General features: G+C 35.0%; 1 protein-coding gene across 11 annotated transcripts in view; it reads left to right on the forward strand.

The window, feature by feature from the left end:
• THOC2 (THO complex 2) overlaps positions 1 to 22,848 on the forward strand; it is a 99,016-nt gene that overhangs the window by 32,768 nt on the left and 43,400 nt on the right. For all 11 annotated transcript variants that reach the window (XM_023522178.1, XM_023522180.1, XM_023522183.1 and 8 more), the window contains 5 exons: positions 4,269 to 4,435; positions 12,442 to 12,534; positions 15,549 to 15,704; positions 16,316 to 16,488; positions 17,720 to 17,915. In XM_023522178.1, the coding sequence (XP_023377946.1) occupies positions 4,269 to 4,435; positions 12,442 to 12,534; positions 15,549 to 15,704; positions 16,316 to 16,488; positions 17,720 to 17,915 (785 nt within the window). The remainder of the gene's footprint in view (positions 1 to 4,268; positions 4,436 to 12,441; positions 12,535 to 15,548; positions 15,705 to 16,315; positions 16,489 to 17,719; positions 17,916 to 22,848) is intronic.

The raw sequence follows: 22,848 nt of genomic DNA on the forward strand, positions 1-22,848 counted from the left end.
AGATTTTTATTAGCCTATTTTAGTTTGTTTGGGATGCTATAATACAATACCACAGACTAGGTGGCTTATAAACAACAAAAACGTATTTCTCACAGTTCTGGAGGCCGGAAGTCCAAGGTCAGGGTGCTAGTATGTTTGGATTCTGGTGAAGGCCCTCTATTGGAAACTGCCGGCTTCTTGCTGTATCCTCATGTGGTGGAAGGGGCAAGGGAACTCTTTTTTAAGGGCATTAATTTCATTCATGAGAGTTCTGCTCTCATGACCTAATCACATCCCAAGGGCCCCACTTCCTAATACCATCACACTGGGCATTAGAATTTCAACATGAATTCTGGCAGCAGTGGGGAGAGGGTGGACGACAGCACATATTCAGACCATAGCATAGCTTGTTTCTAAAGTAATTCTAGAGATAGCCAGATCATGTCCTTTTGCACAAAACATGGTTTTTCTGTCTCATAAGGTCCATTCTGTTAGGAACATGATGATTGAAGCTATTGTTCTGTTGTGTGAAAGGTATAAGCTGGACATCTCTCCCAGTCATGTTTGCGGTATTACCTTGTTTTTTTTTTTTTTTTCCTTTTAAGAATCTCAATTTGGCCTGTTTTCTGAAACAGCCATTTTCAGTTTAATCATACCTTTTGCCTCTAGTTGCAATCACTTGCTCTAATATATTGGCCATCTTGTCTATGTGTTTTGGGGAAACGTCAGTTAATTTTTGGGCATTTCTTCGAAGATGTATCATCCGAAGGGTGTGACCTCTCCTCAATAGTAGGGAAAGCATTTTACTAATTTTCTTATCACAAGCACCTGGCACACAGTAGATAGTTAATAAATGTTTACATAAATGAAAGAATGAATTCATAGTCATTATGGGTCTACCATTTTTCCCACTGTTCCCTTCCAGTATGGTTCCCTATTTGATCATCAAAAGGCTTAAAGGCATTATACGTGTATACGTTCGTATGTACATACGTACATACGTACATACATACATACATACATATTCCTTAATGTAGTTGGTGATAGAGGTAGGAGGCTAGGCTTATGATGTCTCTCGAGATGACATGGCTATTGATGCTTGGGCTGGACAAAAGCCTTTCTAAGATGCTTGAGCACAAGAGTGCCTACCTTTTATTACCACAGCTGCCATTAGAAAAAAAAGTTATTTTGGACATTTCAAGTTTAACTGATTGTTACTAGAGTCTCATTGTGTATGAACTGTTACTTAGCAAATTTCTAAGGTTTTAAAAATTATTTTCTATATCTTTAGTTTATTTACTTTGTTCATCTTATGTAGCAAAGGTCATTCTAATTGATTGGAGTAACTTATGGCACCTGAGACATTTAATAGACAATTCATAAGCCAGTTTTTCTTTTGTGAAAGATGTAAAGGTTGATTCTGTTATAAAAGTGCATACCTTTCTTCTAGATTACTGCCTTAAATTGCACCTAGAAAGAAATTGGTAGGTAGTTGATAGTACAAATCAATGATAGAATAGCCTTGATGGGGTACTACTGTTAAATAAAACATAATGTAAGTGGTTCACATTGTACCACATTGAAAATATAAACTTAAAGCAGTGTGAATGAAACACAACATTTCCATGTAACATGGTGCTATTCCAGTCCTTATCCCCAGGTTTTGTGTATGTAGCTAAATGGGTAATTATAAGTCAGCCATTTTTTCAAAATTATATTCAGTGTCTCTTTTGTTCTCTATGATAGAGTATTATTCATTTTTGTTTAGTGATTGAATTTCTATATTTTGTAACTGTAGGAGCAGTTGTAAGGTTGGAGAATTTGCTAGACCTTCCTTCCATAATCTGTGTTACAGAAATTTGGAAGCAATTTATTTTCATCTTTATTCAGGCATAAGTGACGTACAATAAACCGTGCATATTAAAGTGTACAATTTGAGTTTTGACATATGTAAAACCTGTGAAAACATCATTGCAATTTAGATAATGCTCATTTCTATCACTCTCCCCTACCCAAATTTCTTCTTGCCCCTTTGTATTTCATCCCCCCTCAATCCCCCTCCCCTATCCCCTTTCCTCAGGTACCCACTGATCTGCTTTCTGTCACTGTAGATCAGTCTGCATTTTCTAGTATTCTTTTATAAATGGAATCATATAGTGAGTATTCTTTTTTTCTCTGGCTTATTTCAGCATAATTATTTTGTGATTATCCAAGTTGTTGCTTGTGTTAATAGTTCTTTTCTTGTTATTACTGAGTAATATTCCATTATATATACTATAGTTACACTGTACTACAATTTGTTTATTCATCTACATGTTGATGGACATTTGAGAATGTCCTATTATAAATCTTGTATGAATATTTGTGTACAAGTCTTTGTGTGGACATAGATATTTATTTCTCTTGAGTAAATACCTAGGAATGAAGCGGGTGGGTGTAAGTTTAACTTTTAAGGAAACTGCCAGTTTTACAAAGTAGTTGTACCATTTTATATTTCCACCAGCAGCATTTAAAGTTTTCATTTGCTATTTTGGAGTCACTTTTACATGCATAGGCTGTACTTTTGGGGGGTACAAGAAGAGGCAAGTTTTCTTCTCAGAACTTTAGGTAAACATCTCTTTGAAGAATTTATAAAAATCTGGGGCTCGTTTCAGTAAGATATGATCACTGCGTTAGTCCTTTTTTTCCTTAGTATGAGAAATGGAAGAAAATGTTCTTAACTTTGGGTTTCATAAAAAGGGGAAAGAAACATATTTGGAGAGTGGTTTTCTGAGTGAGTGATAATATACGACAGGTCTCCTAATAACATTGTTTCATTCAACATCATTTAATTGTAAAGTTGATGAGATACTGTGTATATCAGTGAATCAGTGGTAAAATCGGTTTTATGATATTTCACTTAAAGTTATAGAATATCGATGCTGTTAAGTGAGGACTTACTGTACCACGAATCATACATTAGTTTTATAGCATTTAATATAATTATGTATAGACTTAATAGAAGTAACTCTGTAAATCTCATCTTATAAAATAGATTATATATAAGAATTTTCTTTGAAAAATCCCCTAAGTCATCCATAAGGTACAGTGTTTAGACTTAACATCTCTCCCTAATTTCAACACAGTTGTTATTTTTGCCTCCAGCATTAGAAGAAATCACTGTTTATTTGCTTGCCCCAATGAAGTGGTTAGCTTGCATTTAGGGGCTATGTCTAATGAAAAATATGCAATTTGAAATACTAGAATTCCATTCAGCTTGATGTGAAGGTATGTGGGAACTGATATAAGATGAGGAGCATACTCACTCATGGTCATAAACATACATTTTATTGAGAGGATTGGTGAGAGAATGGCCTATATCATTTAAATTATCTTCTTTTTGCTGTTATAAATAGTCGCATTATCATAAATTAAATATACATATGACGTTACTGCATTATAATATAATTATGGTAATAGCTGAAGCTGAAAGCAAATAGAGACAATGTACTTATTAAGAGTAAGGTGGCTGATAGGAATGTTTATTAAGTCCATGTCCATGGACCCTTTATAGTTTACCCTAGGAGATTAGGAAGGATAGGTATCCATCAGCACCTATTCAATACTTCTTTCCTTCCTTTTTCTGTTCTACCTAGATTGTCTATTTTCTTCTCTCTTTGCTCGTGTTGTATTTACTTCTTTGTTATGTCCCCAGCTCCTTGGTGTTGTCTCATCTCTTTAGTTTTCTCTTTAGAATGCTACCAAAACCCATAAATATAAATCAGTGGTACAATGATATTTTGTAGCTTTGTTGTGTATGTAAGATAAACTACAAAATGATTCTGGAAATGATTGTCTACTTTCATGAACTGTTTACCAACATTCCAAATACTTCTGCATAAAACATTTAAAAAATGCTTTAGTTGACTAACTTGTAAAATGCATTGTTTGTTTTTCATATTTTGCTAAGAACTAGAAATGTGGATTTCTTTCACTAGCTGAAGTAATCAAGAACTGATCAGACAGTGTGGCATAGTGTTGCAGGTCCTGGGCTCCAGCCTCAGCTTTATCATTAACCCACTTTGTAATCCTGGGCAAGTTACATTTCTCATCTGTAAAATGTGGCGGGGTGGACTTGATGATTTTGAAATCTATGAAGATTTCCCTCTGGGGCTCGGGAAGCAAACTTGTAAAAGTTGTTTTTTAAAAACATTTTTATCTTGTTATATAAGTTGTCTCTGAAAGTTGTTGGCTTTACTGGAAATGATGTATAATCATTTTTGAATTTGTGTATATTTCATTTGTTGCAGGATGCTTTAATCTGGATCCCAATAGAGTTTTGGATGTCATTTTAGAAGTGTTTGAATGCAGGCCAGAACACGATGACTTCTTTATATCTTTATTAGAATCTTACATGAGTATGTGTGAACCGCAAACACTGTGTCATATTCTTGGGTTCAAATTCAAGTTTTACCAGGTAAAAAAAAAAATGTGTGTATAACTCTATCTAGGTTAATTTCATGATTTTATATGTACAATTTAATTTGAATTTGAATTATAAATAATTGGTTTCAGTTTAGCCATTCTAGCAGAGATAGATAAATGGATAGCTAACAGTGTGATGCAATAAATAATAATATGATGTGATTGGTAGTTTGAATGATGTGATGTGAAAGCCTAGAAGAAAGCGGAATAAATTTTTGTCCTGGGAGAGATGAAATCAGGGAAGACTTTATAGATAGAACCTTTTTTAAACCTGGTTCTTGAAGGATGAGTAGGAGTAACAAATAGTGTGAGAGTGAAGATGTTACAACATGAATGTACATAACAGATTGAAGAAATAGTACATAGTCTAATGTGGCTGGATTGTAAGATGTGGAGAAAAGAAGGGACAGGAAGTGAAATTGGAAAGGTAGGTGTACTTTTGATTGTCAGAGGCCTTGAATACTGTGTTGAGTTATAATTTTATTGTATAGACAGTCACCATTGGAAATTTTTATGGATGTGAATAAATTCTTGAGGCATATCTTACATCTTTCACTTAAATCACTACAATAGTTATCTAGCCCTGCAATTATTTCTCTTTCAATCCATCTTTCATATTATTACTACTGTTATATTCTAAAAGAGATCTAATTGACACAGTGCTCAAAGCCTTTGCCTGCAGGATGAAATTCAAATTTCTAAACATGACAAAAAAGACTCTTCACAGTCTAGCCCCATTCTTTATTTCCACCGTCATCTTTAGCAATTTTCCCTCTCAAATCTAATAGAAGTAAGTTTATTAACATGTTGGTATACTTTTTTATGAAATATTAATTTATATTACAATATCATGAACATTCATTCACTCCTAAATACATTAGTTTCTACTTTTTAAAAGGTTATTTTTTCTATTTAACTGTGATACCAATTTTATACCTCACTAGATTGCTATCATATAATAAACTCAGACCATATTCAGATTTCCCAAATTGCTTCCCAAATGCATTTTACAACTGGTTTGTTCAAATGATGATCCAGGCAAAGACCACACATTGTATTTGATTGTTAGGATTCTGCAATCTCTTTTAATTTAGAATAGTATCCCCCATCCTTTAATAGCATTTTGACTTGTTGAAGAGACCATTCCCATACAAGACCCCACCTTTTGGATTTATTTACTTGCTTTTTCAGGGTTGGTTTAGTTTGTTCTTTGTTCCCTGTTTTCCTTATATACTTGGAGTTGGTTCTAAAGATTTGATTTGACTATGTTCAGGTAAAATATTTAATTGGAAAAATACTTCATAGTTTGTTCTTTGTCTTTTATATTGTATAACATCCACTGTCTCTCTGGCTTTTAATATTCCAGTAAGTTGATGACAGGCTAATCCCTCCATTATACAAAGACATTTCCTTTCTTGTCAGTAGCAGGTTGTTTGCGGGTTGATACTTTGGCACCATGTGGATACCCACTTTTTCATCAGCTTTACATTGTGGTTTAGAATATATGGATGATCTTTCCTGAGTCAGTCATTTCTTTAATGACGTTTCAAATTGTTAATTTGCTAATTTTATCATGCCTTCTACATTTATTATCTGTTATTCTTCTATAAAGACGAGTTTTTCCTTATCAACTTGGGTTGCTTGATTACTCTGAAGTACAGTTTCTACTGGAAAGGCAGGACAAATGCTTTAATTATTTTCCCTATTAATTATTAGCTATTAAAGAGTTTCTTTAGTAGCCACCTCTAATGGTGATATGAGGGGTGTGTATGAGAGAGACAAAAGAATTAAAAAAATGTGCACTTGCATTTTGACTTAGGTTTTTAAAGAATTAATGTGATTATGATAGCAGTGGAAGTTGATGAGATTCTAAATATATTTTGAAGGTAGCGCCGGTAGTATTTACTGATACATTAGATACAGAATGTGAGAAAGTAGAGTTAAGGACTTTTTTTTGGACTGAGCAGCTATAAAAAGGTGGTGTTATCAACTGAGATAGAGCAAATTTTTAGGTGAAATGGAGTTGGAGTGTTGAGGGTAGGAATTAAGTTTTAGAAATGTTAAGTTCGAGATGCCTGTTAGATATTCAAGTGGAGATGTTGAGTAAATAATAGAATGTATAGATCTGGTATTTCAGAGAAAGGACTGGATATCAAAAGCATGTAGACAGTATTTAAAGTTGTGATAGCAGATGAAATCATCAAGAGTTGGCTATAGAGAGACAAGAGAAGAGATCTAAGAGCCGAGCCTTGGGGCACTGTTAAAGGGCCTGGGAGGAGAGGAAGAACCAGCAAAGGAGATATAGAAAGAACATATAAGGTAAGAGGAAAACAAAGAGAATATGGAATCTTGGAGGTTCAGTGGAAGAAGGAATGATCAACTCTGTTAAATGCCTCTTGTAGGTCATTTAAGATGAGAACTAAAAAGTAATCGTCGGATTTATCAGCAGAGAGGTCAAAACTAGCCATTTTGGTAGAGTTGGGGTAGTGTTAAGAGAGAATGGGGAGGGTGGAGTTGGAGTTAGTGAGAATAGACAGCTCTATAAAGGAGTTGCTACAAAGAGACACAGACAGTGGGGTGGTAGCTGGTAGGGGAAGTGAGCTAGAGAGACTTTTTTTTTGAAGATGGGTGAGAGAACACATTTGTATGCTAATTAGAATGATTGCATATAAAGGAGGAAAACTGGTGATGAAGGAGTAGACGAGTAGGAAAGAGATTGGAGTTTATGGCATAAGTGGATGGTTTGACTTTATTTTTATTAATTTTTTTTTTTACAACAGAAAAGAATAGCTTTATTTAGAAGGGAAAGTAAAACAACAGAACACTTCCAGATGTGGAAGCGGGCCTGACCAAAAGAAGAGCAGCTCAAAAGGTTCAAGGGCTCCGATGGTTTGACTTTAAATAGGAGCATAGAGAATTCATCTATGATAGCTGGTGGAAAGGTAGCATATGTAGGTGTAGTTGGTAGGTGGGTAGATATGATAGTGAGAGTTTATAGAAGTCCTATTGATTGCTCCAGTTTTCTCACTGAAATAGAAAGCAAGGCTTTCAACTGAGAGAGAGAATGAGAGAGGAGGTATTGGAGGTTAAGAAAGAAAGTAGGAAATAGTTGTATAGGAGAATGGAAGAGTGAATGGATAAGAGAAATAGAGTGTGATTGGCCAGCAGCATTAAGGAGCCTTTGAGGGTAGATATGTGAAATTGGCATTTTGGAGGGGTTGTAGCTATTTGTAATATTAAAACTTAGGATATGGAGTGAATGGCTGAGATAGGGTAGAAGAGCAGATCTTTGGAAGCATCATTTACCTGTATATGAAAATCTCCAAAAACTAAGAAAGGAATAGAGTTGGAGAGAGTGACAGTGAATCAGAATGGCAGTGTTAAATGAAGAGCAATGATTCAGGGGTCCATAGATGGCAGCAATAGGACATCACTGAAAATGGCAGAGTAGGGAACTCCAGAGCTCTGTTTCTTCATAAAAGTAACCAGTGAGCTGGCAAAAACTGTCAACCAACTTTTACAGAACTCTCGAATTTAGTAAAAACCTTGCAACCGAGGAAAGCCTTGGCAAAGAAAGAACTGTTGTTTTGGGATAAGGGCACAGTGACATTTTAAATTCCCTGCCTACTATCCATCACACCCAGATCGATGGTGGCTGTAAAGATAGAAACCCACACTCCTAGTGCAGATTGCTAATGCAAGAGGATACAAAGAATTGTTCTTAAAGAATTGTGGGTCTCAACCTATCTGGCTGTTCCCTGGAGGACTGGTGCAAGAGCTTATATTTGTTTTGCTTGACTGGGAGCATCCCCAGGGCTGTAGTGGCTTTTTCCCAAAGCATTTAAAGGCACAGCTATGGACTTTAGCAGCCTGGAGCAAGAGACAACAGTTGGACAAACAATAGAGAGACTGAAAGCCTGGGAAGAAATAAGTTGAATAAGGAGATATGTGGGGGAATAATGGCTTTTGAAAAGCTGATGCATATACCAGAAAACTGGGGAAAAAAGGCTATGTACATGCCCAGAACTGGATGCATACTCAGAAAAAGACTGAGAAGATCCTAAACTTTTCCTCTGGCTGGCCTTCTGGCTCTGCGCAAGCAGGAAGTGAAGACTAAGGCAGAGTTGAAAAATGGCCTGGCCAAGTGTTGAGGAGTGCCCTAACACAGAACCAGTGTGCGAAGAGTAGGAGAGTATTTTTTTCTTTTTCTCCCCTCCCTTTTGGCTTCAGGCTTCTAAGAATACTTAAAACATTAGTTGACTACTAAGCTAACAGAATGCAGATTTCAGTGGCGATAATGACAATGTAGACTTCACAAAATGAGCTTAGACCAGTCACTAAAGAAGCAAACACCAATAACCTACAATAAGCAGCATCAACAAACCATGGAGGAGGGTGCAGAGTCTGATTTTCAGAGTTGCTGCATAATATTCAAAATGTCCAATTTTCAACAAGAAATAATGAGGTATGTAAAGAAACAAAATATGGCTCATCACAAGAAAAAAGAAATTAATAGAAACTATCCCTGAGGAAACCCAGGCAATGGACTTACTGGATAAATAATTTAAATAAATAGTCCTAAATATGCTTATGATCTATAGGAAACCATGGACAAAGAACTAAAACCAGGGAGACACTGTCTCACCAGACAGAGAATATCAGTAAATAAATAGAAATTATAAAAAAGGAACTAAACAAATTATGGAGTATAAAAGTACAGTAACTGAAATGAAAAATTCAGTACAGAAGTACAACAGGAAATTTGAGAAGGCTGAAGAAACAGTCAGGCCAACTTGATTAGTCAATTGAGGTTATCCAGTCTGAGCAGAAAGATGAAAAAATGAAGAAAAATGTACAGAACCTATGAGACCTATAGGACACCATGAAGAGTATCCGCATGTGCATTATGGAGTCCCAGAGGCAGAGGAGAGAGAGGAAGGGATAGAAAGCATATTTGAAAAAATAATGGTTGAAAACTTCCCAAATTTGATGAAAGATAGGAATCTACACATCTAAGAAGCTTCACAGACACCAAGCAGGATAAATTCAAAAGAGATCCACACCGAGATATATTATAATCAAATTGTTGGAAGCCAAAGACAAAGAATCTTGAAAGCAGCAAAACAGGTGTGACCCATTGCATACAAGAGATCTTCAATGAGATTAACAGCTGAGTTCAGAAGGCAGTGGAATGACATATAAAGTGTTGAAAGACTAAGACCGTCAACCAAGAATTCTATATCAAGCAAAACTATCTTTCAAAAACAAGAGATCATGATATTCCAAGATAAACAAAAGCTGGGGGAGTTCATTGCTAGTGGACCTGCCCTATGAAATACTGAAAGGAGTCTTGGCTGAAATGAAAAGACAATAGACAGTAACTTGACGCCATATGAAGAAATAAAGAACACCGGTAAAGGTAACCATATAGGTACCTATAAAAGCCAATATTATTGGAATTTTTGGTTTGTAGCCCCCCCCATATGATTTGAAAGACAAAGGAATAAAACAGCAATTATAAAGCCAATTGGCACACAATGTATAACGATAAAAGGGAGGGATAGAGATGTATCGGTGCAGAGTTTTTGTATATTATTGAAGCTAAGTTGGTATTAATTCAGACTACATTATTCAGACTACTATAAGTTTAAAATGTTAATAGTAATGATACTCAAGGTGACCACTAAGAAAATAAACAGAAAAGGAAAAGGAAATCAAAATGGTACACTACCAACAAAATTAAACACAAAAGAAGGCAGTAATGGAGGAAGTGATATAAGACATAGAAAGCAAATAGCTAAACAACAGAAGTCCTTCCTTGTCAGTAATTACATTAAATGTAAATGGATTGAACTTTGTAATTAAAAGGGAGAGTTCAGCAGAATGTAAAAAAGCATGATTCAACTATATGCTATCTATAAGAGACTCACTTTAGATCAAAAGATAAAATATGTTGATAGTGAAGGTATAGAAACAGATGTCTCATGCAAATAGTATCCAGGAGAGAGCTAGGGTGACTATTCTAATATCAGACTAAAAAATAAAATGTATTTTATGTAAAAATAAAATATTTTACAATAGACAACAAAGGACATTATATATTGATAAAAGGGTCAACCCATCAAAAAGATAGTAGTTATAAACACATATGCACCAAACAGAGCCTCAAAATATGTGATGTAAGCATTAATATAATTGAAGGGAGAAATAGACAGTTCTCCAATAATTCTTGGACATTTCTATACCCCACTCTCATTAATGGCTAGACAAACTAGACAGAAGATTAAGAAGGAAATAGCGGACTTGAGCAGCACTACAAACCAATTAGACTAATAGACAAATAGAACACCCCATCCAACAATAATAGATTATACATTCTTCTCAAGTGCACATGGAACATCTCTAGGATAGACTCTATTATAGACCACAAACAAGTCTCAATAAATTTAAAACATTGAAATCATACAACTTATCTTCTTTGACTACAATTGAAAATAGATCGCAGCAATAGTGAAGGATAGTAAATTATAGGAAATTAAAAGCTGGGTGGACTTTAGAGAGGGTAGAAGGAGAATCTTCTGAAAACAACTATAAAAAGCAAAAGATGACTTTTACCCCACCTCTAGGTCCGGGGAAAATAGCCACCACTCGACTGGGTTACAGTAGGTTTGGTGTTCCTAGGGAGTGCCAGGCTCTGAACAGAAGGTGGAAGGAACATTTAGAAGAGAGGTAGGGAGTTTTGCTGAGGATGGATCATGAATTTTAGAGGATTCCATGGAAGTTTTTTGAGAATGTAGAAATGTGAATGGGACAAAATGGGGATCGTGCAGAGCAATATGAGGATTAGATTGTGGGAGCTGATGTTTGGCGTGGGAGTCAGAGATTCTTGTGGTGACGTATTTAAATAGAGATAATGGGAATAACGAGAGCATTCCTGGTAGATTTATGTCAGGTAGTTAGCTTTTGTGAGTTTGCTCTGAAACCCTGACCACCTTTTTTTTTTTTAATGGGAAAATGTTTTGATATTAAATAACCATTTATAAACATTTAGAATTAAACTACTGTTGAAGACTTAACTGTCTTAAAAATTACAGTGAAATAGTGCCTTTTTACATGATGTCTATTAGTTTGGTTAGCTTCACATGTTAAGTGCATGATACCTATCACAATTGTGGGGAGAGCCTTACAAAGATCTCATTTTTAGTGTTGAGTAGAAGCTTAACACAATGTATTGTCACCATTTGCTTTTTATTTGTATTTGACTATTTAGTAGTTGTCAGTTGTCCTTACTTTACTCTTCCATTCATCTGACCCCAAGCAATTTAAAAATTAGGGAATTGTTCTTGATAGTATTCAAAGATCCTTCTGTTTCTTTGTAGGGTCCATGGGGCTGACCTGGAATTGGCCATTCCATGTTTTAAACTGTTGATTTATTCATGTGTAATATGTATATATATAGACCTGTTTTGAAGGGGAAATCAGCTGACAAGCACATATACTTAGCACAAAATCCAAGGATTAAAAGACTAGGGAGAATAGTATAAAGCAGACACAGATGGTTCTGCACTTCCAAATTTGTCAGTCTTGTCTATCTGCATTTCCACTGCAGATAGACAAGAACTACTTGAAAAAAAAAACAAACAAACAAGAAAATACACACGTAAACAGAAATCTAAACTAAATATTATGCAATATAAAATCTTCCTTATTCTATTCAATTTTTAGATTTATTCAGACATTAGCATGCATTGTAAAATGTGTCATTTTTGAAACTCCTTTCCTTGTGTTTATTAGAAGATGTCCCAATGTGAAAAAGGATGTTGACATAATTGCCTTTGCCCTAAATTCAGATGTTATGTATGTTCAAGAAGAGCAGTGAAGCTTATTGTTGAGCAAAGAGTTATGTGATCTAGTTGTTCTTAAATATTGGTAGATAAAGGATATGATTTTAGTTGTACTTTATGCACTAACTAGAAACTTTTCTTTTTGTTTTTCAAGGAACCAAATGGAGAGACTCCTTCATCTTTATACCGCGTTGCAGCAGTACTTCTACAATTTAATCTTATTGATTTAGATGATCTTTATGTACATGTAAGTCAAGTGGGCTGCTAAGAATATTTGGTTGTCAATCCCAAGGGTGAGGGAGAAGAGTAGGCAGTCACACAGCACTCTAAGGTTGGTCCTAGGCTCTCAAGTCTTAATTTTTTTAATTTTTAATTTTTTCAATTAGTGTTGACATTCAATAATATTTTATATTAGTTTCAGGTGGACAGCATAGTGGTTAGACATTTATATAATTTACAAAGTGGACCCCCCCACCAATTAGTCTAATACCTACCTGGCACTATACATAGTTATTACAATATTATTTTCAAGTCTTAATTTTTGAAGCCCTAATGCATTATTACTTTGTATTTACTTTATAAGGTGAATGAATTTCTTTTATAGACTATTAGCAATCAAATATTTTTTTGTCACCTTCACAGAGTTCAAGGTTGGGTATGAAGTTAATGTTCTTAATTGTCATCAAGGCCTATCTTATGGGGAGAGAGGCCAAATTCTAACCAGTGTGGTTTTAGATTTCTCTGTTATACAAATTATGGGAAATACGAGGTTACTTAAATACTTCTTCCTTCCCCTCAAAATATTAATTTTAGATATTTAGGATGAATGGGGAAATCTTTATTTATTTTTTAAATGGTTTTGTGTTTTTACTGGATAATAAATGACTAGTGTTGTGCTTTTATTGATGGATCCAGGATCTAGAAGAGTGTATATGTGATTGTGATTGATAACCTCTAATGTAGTAACAGTTTAGCCTATCAGTTTGAAAAAACTAGGTTCATAGTATAGAAATTTCTGTTTTATTAGGTTGTGCATTAGGATATCTATGAATTTAAACCCGTCTAAAACTGACATCATCTTCACTGCCTTTGAGATCACTTTCTAACTTCCTTGCCTATCAGTATGTACTGTGGTAACATAGTTGAGTAAAACTTTATCTTGGAAGCAGTCATAGATAGTCTAGCAAGGGAGAAAATATTTGCATTGTATAATAATAACTGTATTGGCGGTATTCACATTGTGCTGTAGGGACTCAGAATAGATAGTGATCATTTCCGTCTGGGGGGATTTTGGAAGGCTTTTTTCAAAGTAGTGATGTTGAAATGGGATTTGATAGATGAGTAGGTGTTGGCCATGCTTAAAAGGTGGGAGCATTGTAGGCAGAATTAACTGAGTATAAAGGTAGCAGGTTTGAAAGGGCTTCATTATCACCTTAGGGGAACATCAGGAAGCTCAGAGTGGTTGGAGCCTAGGTATGCAGGGGAGATGAGGTTGGAGAAGTAGGTTGGGGCTAAACTGTGAAGGGCCTTAAGTGCCATAGTAAAGAGTTTGGATTTTTTTCTTGTTGGGAGTGGACAGCCATTCAAGATTTAAAGTAGAGAAGTGATGTACAAAATGAGAACATGGAAAATTGGTCAGAAAAAGGTGAATTTGAAGACATAGGTATGAATTTATGGTGTAGATTGAGAGGACAAATGGAAAGTACAGAAATAATGATAGATTTATTCCTGATATGTTTGTAACAATAAATGCAGGTGGACTAAATGTACCTGTTAAGGTGATAAAGATTTTCAGACAGAATTCAAAATCCGTTTATTGTTTGCATGACACTTCTAAAACCCAAGAAAAGTTGAAAGTAAAAGGATGGGGAAAATATACCAGGGGAATTATTATTGTTAGACAGAATAGACTTTTTGGAAGAAGAGATAGTCACTTCCTAATAATAAAATTGTGTTCACTAAGAAGGTGTAACAGTTGTAGCTTTATATTATACACCTAATAACATATTTTCAAAATACACAAAACTAGAAATTGAGAGAACTGTAAGAAAAAACTTATAGTTCACCCATTGTAATGGGAGATTTTAGAGGCAATTGCAATAGTCTAGGTAAAATATGAGGACTTATGACAGATAAGTAAAGCAAGAAAAATGGGTTTGATTGCCAGTGGAGAGCATAAAGAATGAGAAAGTCTTGCTTACCTTCTTGCATCAGTCCATGGTGACTTTTCTTCCACCACCCCCCCTTTTTTTAACGAATGCGATGAAGTCTACAATATGTAGTTTAATATTTCACTGTTTCCGTTTATTGTTTACTTTGCATTAGACTTAGCTACTGAAGTAGATTATGCATTTCTAGGGGCAGGAACATTTCTTTTATAGCTCACCATAGTGCCTAGCTGAAACTATAAATAATGGTTTGTTGGCTGTATTTTTCTTTGTGTCTGGGTTATTTTATGAAATGTCTACATTAACCATGTTCCACTTACACAAGATGTCTGTATTTGAGATAATTGATCCTTTTTCATAATGGAGGGCTGACTATACACATACTGCTCTTTCTTTTGTAATAAACTAGAGACTAGTTTGCGACTAAAGTCAAATAGGTATCTAGAAAATGAAAAGTGAGATGTCAAGTTCATAATTTTTCTAGAGATTTTTCATTTAAAGGAATCAAATTTACCTCTTTATGTAATTCAGTAGCTCACCAGGTACATATTTTCTTGAGTAAACTAATAAATTAAGTGGTAAACATCACTGTTGTGGTATTATATTAATTTAGGGCCTCTAACAGGAGATATATTACCTAATTTTGAATGGTGACAAAATTCAGGTACTTAATCCTGTCAGATTTTATGAGAACAATGGAGAGAAACTTATTCAGAAGAGAAATCATGGTCATGAAAAGGCTTGACATGTTTTTTAATCCCCTCCCCGCCCTGCCCCCGCCCCTGCCTTCCACCCCTGACCTATGGATGTTGCCATCTTCCCTTAAGAACTAGATCTCTGAAGGCAGGGCGTCTCCTCCCACGCGCTCATGGTGCACACCTGGGGCCTGGCGCACCCGGGGCCTGGGCCGTGGCTCTGCTGGGGCTTGAACCCAGGACCTTCTGTGTGTAAAGCAGATATGCTAACCACTACTCTATGGAACCACCCCATCTAGACTTCTTATTTACAGTTTTATCAATTGATAGTAGTGTTTGCTTTTCATATGTGTGAATGGTATTAGCTGTTTTATGAAATTTTAATAAACCATTTTTAGCTTCTTCCAGCTGATAACTGCATTATGGATGAACACAAACGAGAACTTGTGGAAGCTAAGCAAATTGTTAGAAAACTTACAATGGTTGTATTGTCTTCTGAAAAAATTGATGAGCGAGAGAAGGAAAAGGAAAAAGAAGAGGAGAAAGTAGAAAAGGTATATGATTCATTCTAATAAAATTAACATTGTTTCCTGGATTTAGAATTATGAAATTTAACTTGTAATGGTTAATCAATTTATGGGAGAAGAATTTCTTAATTTCAATTGCAGTGAAACCTGGTTTTTGGAATACTAATTTACAAAGGGCAGATTTTGTTTTTAATTTGATTGGCACCTTCCCAAAAGAGGCTACCATGTTTTTTTCTTAGATAAATTTCAAAATGTATTCTAAATAAAATCACCAATGTATTGACTATATTCGTGCTCTGCATATTAACGTCTCTCAGGTTCTAAAGGGATTCTCAAAGATGAATGAATTCTAGTTCTCTGTGGCCCAATAACATTAAGTACAACTTAATATAATTCCAAGTTTGTAAATTGTCACATAATGTCTGCAAATAGAAAAGACAGATTCCGTTGTTTTTTTTTTCTTCAATAGCTAAAACTTTATTGTACTTTGAGGAAAATACTGTTGCATTTTCCATGAATGGCAGTGCTTGTTGACATACATTGTTTTGTTGTTTAGTTCAGTTTTTTTAAATGAAAAAATGTTAAGATTTATTGGTGTCTGCATTATGAATATCTTTGCTATAATTGTTCATTTTTAGCCACCTGACAACCAAAAACTTGGTTTGTTGGAAGCCTTATTAAAGATTGGTGATTGGCAGCATGCACAGAACATTATGGATCAGATGCCTCCATATTATGCAGCTTCACATAAGCTAATAGCCCTTGCTATTTGCAAGCTCATTCACATAACTATTGAGCCTCTCTACCGAAGGTATGTTACTTTATGCTTTACTAATCATTAAGGTAGAAGTAGTTTAGGACTACAAGAAAAGCCTGCATATTTATGTTGTCTCCTCAAACCACGCATATATTTTAGTATGTTTTACTAGAAGGTAAGAATTACTCAAGAGTGTATCAGTCTGATATGTGTTAATCCGTGATTTGTTGCCTAACAACTAGACCAGATGTTGGAGAATGTGTGCTGCAGTGTAGTCTAAAGATTATAGCTTAGACTTCTAGGTTGAGTTTGCTCCATTGAGAGTGAAAACTCCATTCTTCTGGTTTTTACTTTTCCTCCTCTCTTGGGGGCAGAGAATTCTTAAGGTTTTTACTTAGTGTAATTTTCCTCTATTCCACGTTGAGTGGCTCTGAGTAAGGACATTGCTTCCTGCTTATCTCATCTCTCCTGGCTTTTAGCCTGCCGTTCTGGAAATTGCTAATGCAGCTGCTCTCATCATCCCTAGTTACTGTGTTGGCCAGTCCTCTAGCCCTCAGCCTACTTTCAGGATACTTAGGAGCAGTATTGGTAGCAGCTCTGGCATCAGCCCCACACATCACAGTCTGCCTCAAAAGCCCCAGCCTTGTAACTCGTGCTTAGCTGCTGGCTGCTGCCTCTAGTGCCACCTAGGCTGTGGACCACAAAGGCTTCTTCTCAGAGAGTGACCCCTGTGACTCCACAGTGGGATACCTTGTTCAGCAGGTGAGAACTCTGGGCATGCTGTCCTTTTTAGTGTGACATCCTCTTACATTATGATGTTCACCTTCCCTATGACCACCTACCTTATACTTAGTCTAGGTAGTGGAACTCAGTTTGAGAAATGTTTATTGACTTGAATCAGTGTTGTTATATTCATATTTTTTTGTTTCACCTCTCAGTGTCTCTGAGGTCCATCCCTTGTTTGCTAATCCCATATCCAAATTCCTGATATTGGCCAAGCTTAACTAAAAAATTCATATGATGTATGTTAAATATTACTTGGAATCTGCATTTCTCTGATTTCCTTTTCTAATGCAGTTAATTTGAAAGTCTCCTGAGCTCTGATTTTTTTTTTTCAAATAAGTATTGTTTTTGTCTTTTTCTATCAATTAAATTAGCTGGTATAATAAAGTTAGGCATGATTGAAATATAGAAAGCAAATATGAGCAAGAAAAGTTTTACTGATAAATATGACAACTTAAAATGGGATATTGTATAGTATACATGTAAATTTTGCTTTTTATAGAGTTGGCGTTCCTAAAGGTGCTAAAGGCTCACCTGTTAATGCTTTGCAAAACAAGAGAGCACCAAAACAAGCAGAGAGCTTTGAAGATTTGAGGAGAGACGTCTTCAATATGTTCTGTTACCTTGGTCCTCACCTTTCTCACGATCCCATTTTATTCGCAAAAGTGGTGCGCATAGGCAAATCATTTATGAAGGAGGTCAGTAAGAATTTTTTCTTCCAAGTAGAAAATTAAATTTTGGAATGACAGTGTTATGAGTATGTTTGTGTTATGTGTATCTCTAGAAATAAATAGAAAGTGAACTCTTAAGAAAAGGTTATATTGAGTAAGGTTTGGGGAAAGTCCATTGTATCCTATTCATTCATTCATTTGGCGAGGCAACCCTTGGTTGACCTCACAGACTGCAAGGACCTTGTCAGCTTACAATTCTTTATTCTTTATTTTTTCGCCTACAACACCTAGTCTTCCTAGGTGGTCTCCCATCTAAGTATTAACCAGGCCCGACCCTGCTTAGCTTCCGAGATTAGATGAGATTGGGCTTGTTCAGGATAGCATGGCATAGACCTAACCATTTATTTTTATACACACACATATGTACATTATATATAGAGAGTAAATACATAATATAATTAAATCTATATATCTATATAACTATGTATAGATCTTAAATCTAGCTAGATTATTAGTCAAGTCCCCTACATAGGAAAACATGCTTTGGACAAGTGAATGTTTTTTGAATTCCCTTATAATTAGTGGTTAACTCAGCGTTCCCCTCCCCCCCCTTTTTTTTTGCTCAGTTATTTTCTTAGCTGTTATTTTGAACCATTGCCATTATTTGTATGAAGTCCCCTGAACATCATACTGTTGAGGATTTATTATGTAATTTTTTAGTAAACTTTTTATTAAAATAGAACATACAAAAAGTACCCAACCATAATTGTACAGCTCAGTGACTTTTTCCAAACTAAATACCCATGTATCTATGACCTAGATCAAGAAATAGAGCATTACCAGCACCACAGTGTTTCCCTTGTACTCCCTTCTTATCACTACCCCAAGGGCAACCATTTATGCTATGTTTTGTTTTTAAAATCAGCTTTGAGTTATAATTTACATACAGTAAATTTCACCCATTTTAAGTGTATAATTTGATGAGTTTTGACAAATGTATACAGTTGTGTATCCACCGCCACAATATTTTCATCTCTCCAGTAAGTTCCCCTTTGCCTCTTTGTCAATTCCCTCCCTTCACTGTTGTTTCCTGGCAACCACTGATAGGCTTTTTCTAGAACTTCATATAAATGGAATTGTACAGAATGTACTGTGTTCTGTCTGGGTTCTTCCACTTAATGCTTTTGAGATTCATCCAAGTTTTTGCATGTGTCAAAAGTTCTTTTATTGCTGAGTACTTTTCGTTATATGGACATAACCAGAGTTTATTCACCAGTTGATAGGCATTTGGGTTGTTTCTTGTTGGGAGCTATTATAAATAAAGCTGCTATGAATATTCTTGTACAAGTCTTAGTGGAGGGGGGTGGTCATGATTTGTTCTCTCAGGAATGAGATTTCTGGGCCATTTGGGTAAGTGTATATTTATTTTTTTGCCAAATTGTTCAATGCGTATGACCATTTTGCATTCCTGAAAGCAATGTTAAGTTGCTCCAGATCCTCATCAACACTTTGTATTGTCAGTCTTTTAAATTTTAGTCATTCTAATGGGTGTGTTACCTATTATGCTTTTAATTTACATTTCTCTGATGATCAGTGATGTTGAGCATCTTTTCATGTCTTTATTTGCCATTTGTAGTCATCTTTATTGAAATGTCTATTTAAATCTCTTGCCCATTTTTAATTTGGTTACTTGTCTTTTATTATTTTTCAGCCTGATTTGCCTTTTCATTTTAAGTCTTTGAAAAGCAAAAATTTTTTAATTTTAATTAATTCCAATTTAGTACTACTTTTATGGTTTGCTCTTTTTGTTCTAAGAGATCTTTGCCTAACTCAAGGTCTTGAAACTGAAAAGAATACAAAATTTCTTTTCACTTGTAAAACAAGGCAACCAAAAGCATCTAGAAATTGTTATAAGTACAAATGCATTTCTTTCCAGCGTTTGGCGATTGCCTCCAATTTTAATTTTTGACAACAGTAATACACAGAAAATTTTACACCTGAAATATTTGACTTGGCTTTTAACTTAGCTGATAGTGTTTTTAATGCTCACAAATTTACCTTCTGGAAAGATACTCTGAGGAAATCTGTTAAGTAGTTTACTATAGATATCATTTATTGTATAACATTCATATAAAGAGGAAGTATAACTGTTTCAATACCTTGATGCTTATAGTCTGAAACAGATGAGTCATGTTAGTTAACTAGTGCTTGTTCAGAGAAAAAAAGGTTGTGTCTTTCACAGTGCATCATATTGGGAAGCATGTGAAGTCAGTTTGTCTCATTACTGGGGATGGTAACATTGATCACTTGGTTAAGGTGATGGCTGCCAGGTTTCTCCACTGTACAGTTACTCGTTTCCCCTTTGTTGTTTTATTTTTTATTTTTTTTACCCCATCTTCCTCCTCCCTCCCCCTTCCCCTCTGGTAACCCTTTGTTGTTAATATGTATCTTGTGAGGAGATATTTTGAGACAATGTAAATAGCCTCTTTTTCATCTTACTTTCACCCACCAATGCCATTCTTTTTAATCGAAAATTTTAATGTTCATGTCTCTTGTTCTGAAATTCTTTGGCTACAAGGATCATAAACTTGTAAGCAAGAGAGCAAACATCTAACTTGTGAAAGTGCCCCATACATAGACATGTATACAGATATACAGTATTGTTACCAAGATACACAGGTGCTAGAACTGTCATGTTGTCCTTCCTCTCCTGCATCTCCATTGCAGCCCTCCTTTACCTCCGTTCTATTACAGTTGTGCCTGATGCCTGCCTCTAGCTCCAGTCTCTATTTTTGTGGGGCAGAAGGGAAGAGAAAAATGTTTATTTTGATGACAGTGTGGGAAGAAATCTGTCTTCTCTCATTGCTAAGGTTGTGGTAGGAATCTGACTTAGAATTTTGGTTCATTTTTTTACCCATAAAAATATTTCACTATAACAAATCATTTGTTCTCTATTTAAGGTTTAAAGAGTTTTGTTGCTAGGAATTTGACCAGGGCTTATAACATTATTTTTAAAGGTGGAATATGACCTTAGTTCCAAATAATGTATTTACAATTAAACTTCAATAACAGATCTCTCATTTATAAGCTTGATGTTGCTTGTATGTATAAATTATGCATATTTTTAGAAAGTAGCTTATATGCTTATGCCAGCTATCACTTAACAGACTAGTCTTCTGGCCTATAGTTATTTGTAATTATCTCACTGATTGTGTTTGTGTGTATGTATTTCTTAAATATGAGATAGGTAGTATAGGACTATCTAGTATAGATAGGTCCTTGAATAATATCATTTTGTTACATCAATGAGGTGCCATAGGAACTTAGCTCTTGTTTACATTAATTAGCCTATGGTAAAATTGGTTTCATTATATGTTGTTTCGCTTAAAGTCACAGAACCTATCAATGATGTTAACTGAGGACTTACTGTATAGTAATTCTCAAACATTAGCATGCATCAGAATCACCTGTAGGTCTTCTTAAAACACAGATTGTTGGACCCCATCCTCAGAGTTTCTGATTCAGTAGGTCTGGGGTGGGACCTGAGATTTTGCATTTCTAACAAGTTTCCAGGTGATGCCGATGCTGCTGGTCCAAAGACTAAACTTTGAGAACTTTTTTTTTGTTGTTTATTTTGAGAACTGTTGTTCCAGTATATTAACTAATTTTGGTCTTTATTTCAGACTTAAAAGAGTGGCTCTATAGAATATATGTGTATGAATGGAAACATTTTACTATCTTTAATATTTTCTTTAATCGTAGAACACAACTTTAATGTGCTCACCTGACATACTTCAATGTTTTTGATAGTACTTACATTCCTTGGTGCTTTTTTGCATTCTGCTGATGTTAATGGATTAAGTTGTTTACCATAGTGATAGTGAATATCGATCTATTACTCTGTTACCCTATTCTGAGAACTATGTGAATCAGCACATTTAACTTTGTAAACCTGAAATTTTTCATAATAAAAGTGTTGGTTGCTAGGGAGAGATTGTACTTTAGACCACTGATTCTAAAACTCTAGTTTATGAATCAGCTACTTTAGAATTTTGGCTTGATGTTTCCTTTTTTTTTTTTTTTTTTTTTTTTTAAGTTTTCATCAGCTGTTTAGGGGAGCTCCGGAGAGTCTGTGATCCTGCTTAACTCCATTTATTTCTTTTCAGAATTGAAGATCTACCTTGGTTGTGTAGATTAGAGCTCAAAATTAATATTCCTTGTGGATGAAAGTACAGGGTTCAAGTACAGTGGAATTCATCATACTCATGCTTAATTTATGTGAATGTGGCCATACTTGTTCTATCAGACTACTCAGTGTTTATACCTAGGTGTAAAGGTGAAATTGGAGAAAATTTTTCTTTCTGTTTGGTTCAGTTTCTCAGGTCTCAGAGAGACCAAGTTTAATCCACAACACCTTTGCTCCTGAACGAGCCTGAGCAGAGAAGAACTGTTAGGATGTTTATATTTGCACTTATATTGTCACTTATATTAATTAGTTTGAACTAAGGTCACCTTAGCTATTACTGAATATCTTCATGTGACAATTCTAATCAAGGTGTAGAATCATAGTTAAGGTAATAAATTACAAATAGGATCTTAATTTTTCTCATTAGCTATGCTTTTAACCTAATGAGACATATAAACATATAAGGACAGGCAAATATTAAGTCTATTAATAGGCAAATGTAGACACTCTACAAACAGTATAATTTTTAAAAGACTACTAACAGTATAATTTTCCTAAGTACATTTTATAAGAGAAAAGTAGAATTTTTAGTGTGGACCAAAATGCACACTATAAACAATTGATTCAACCCCTGTGCCTCCTCTCAAGGACTGTTTTCTGAAATTGAACCTCAGTGTTCAGTTTCAGAAAAAAAAATTCAAAGTGTATAAAAGAGAGGTAACATTTAAAAATATTTGTGAAAACATACACCTCTTAGAGGTTTGGCCATTTGTC

The sequence above is a fragment of the Pteropus vampyrus genome, unplaced genomic scaffold (genome assembly GCF_000151845.1).
Source record: "Pteropus vampyrus isolate Shadow unplaced genomic scaffold, Pvam_2.0 Scaffold335, whole genome shotgun sequence".
Taxonomy (NCBI): Eukaryota; Metazoa; Chordata; class Mammalia; order Chiroptera; family Pteropodidae; genus Pteropus; species Pteropus vampyrus.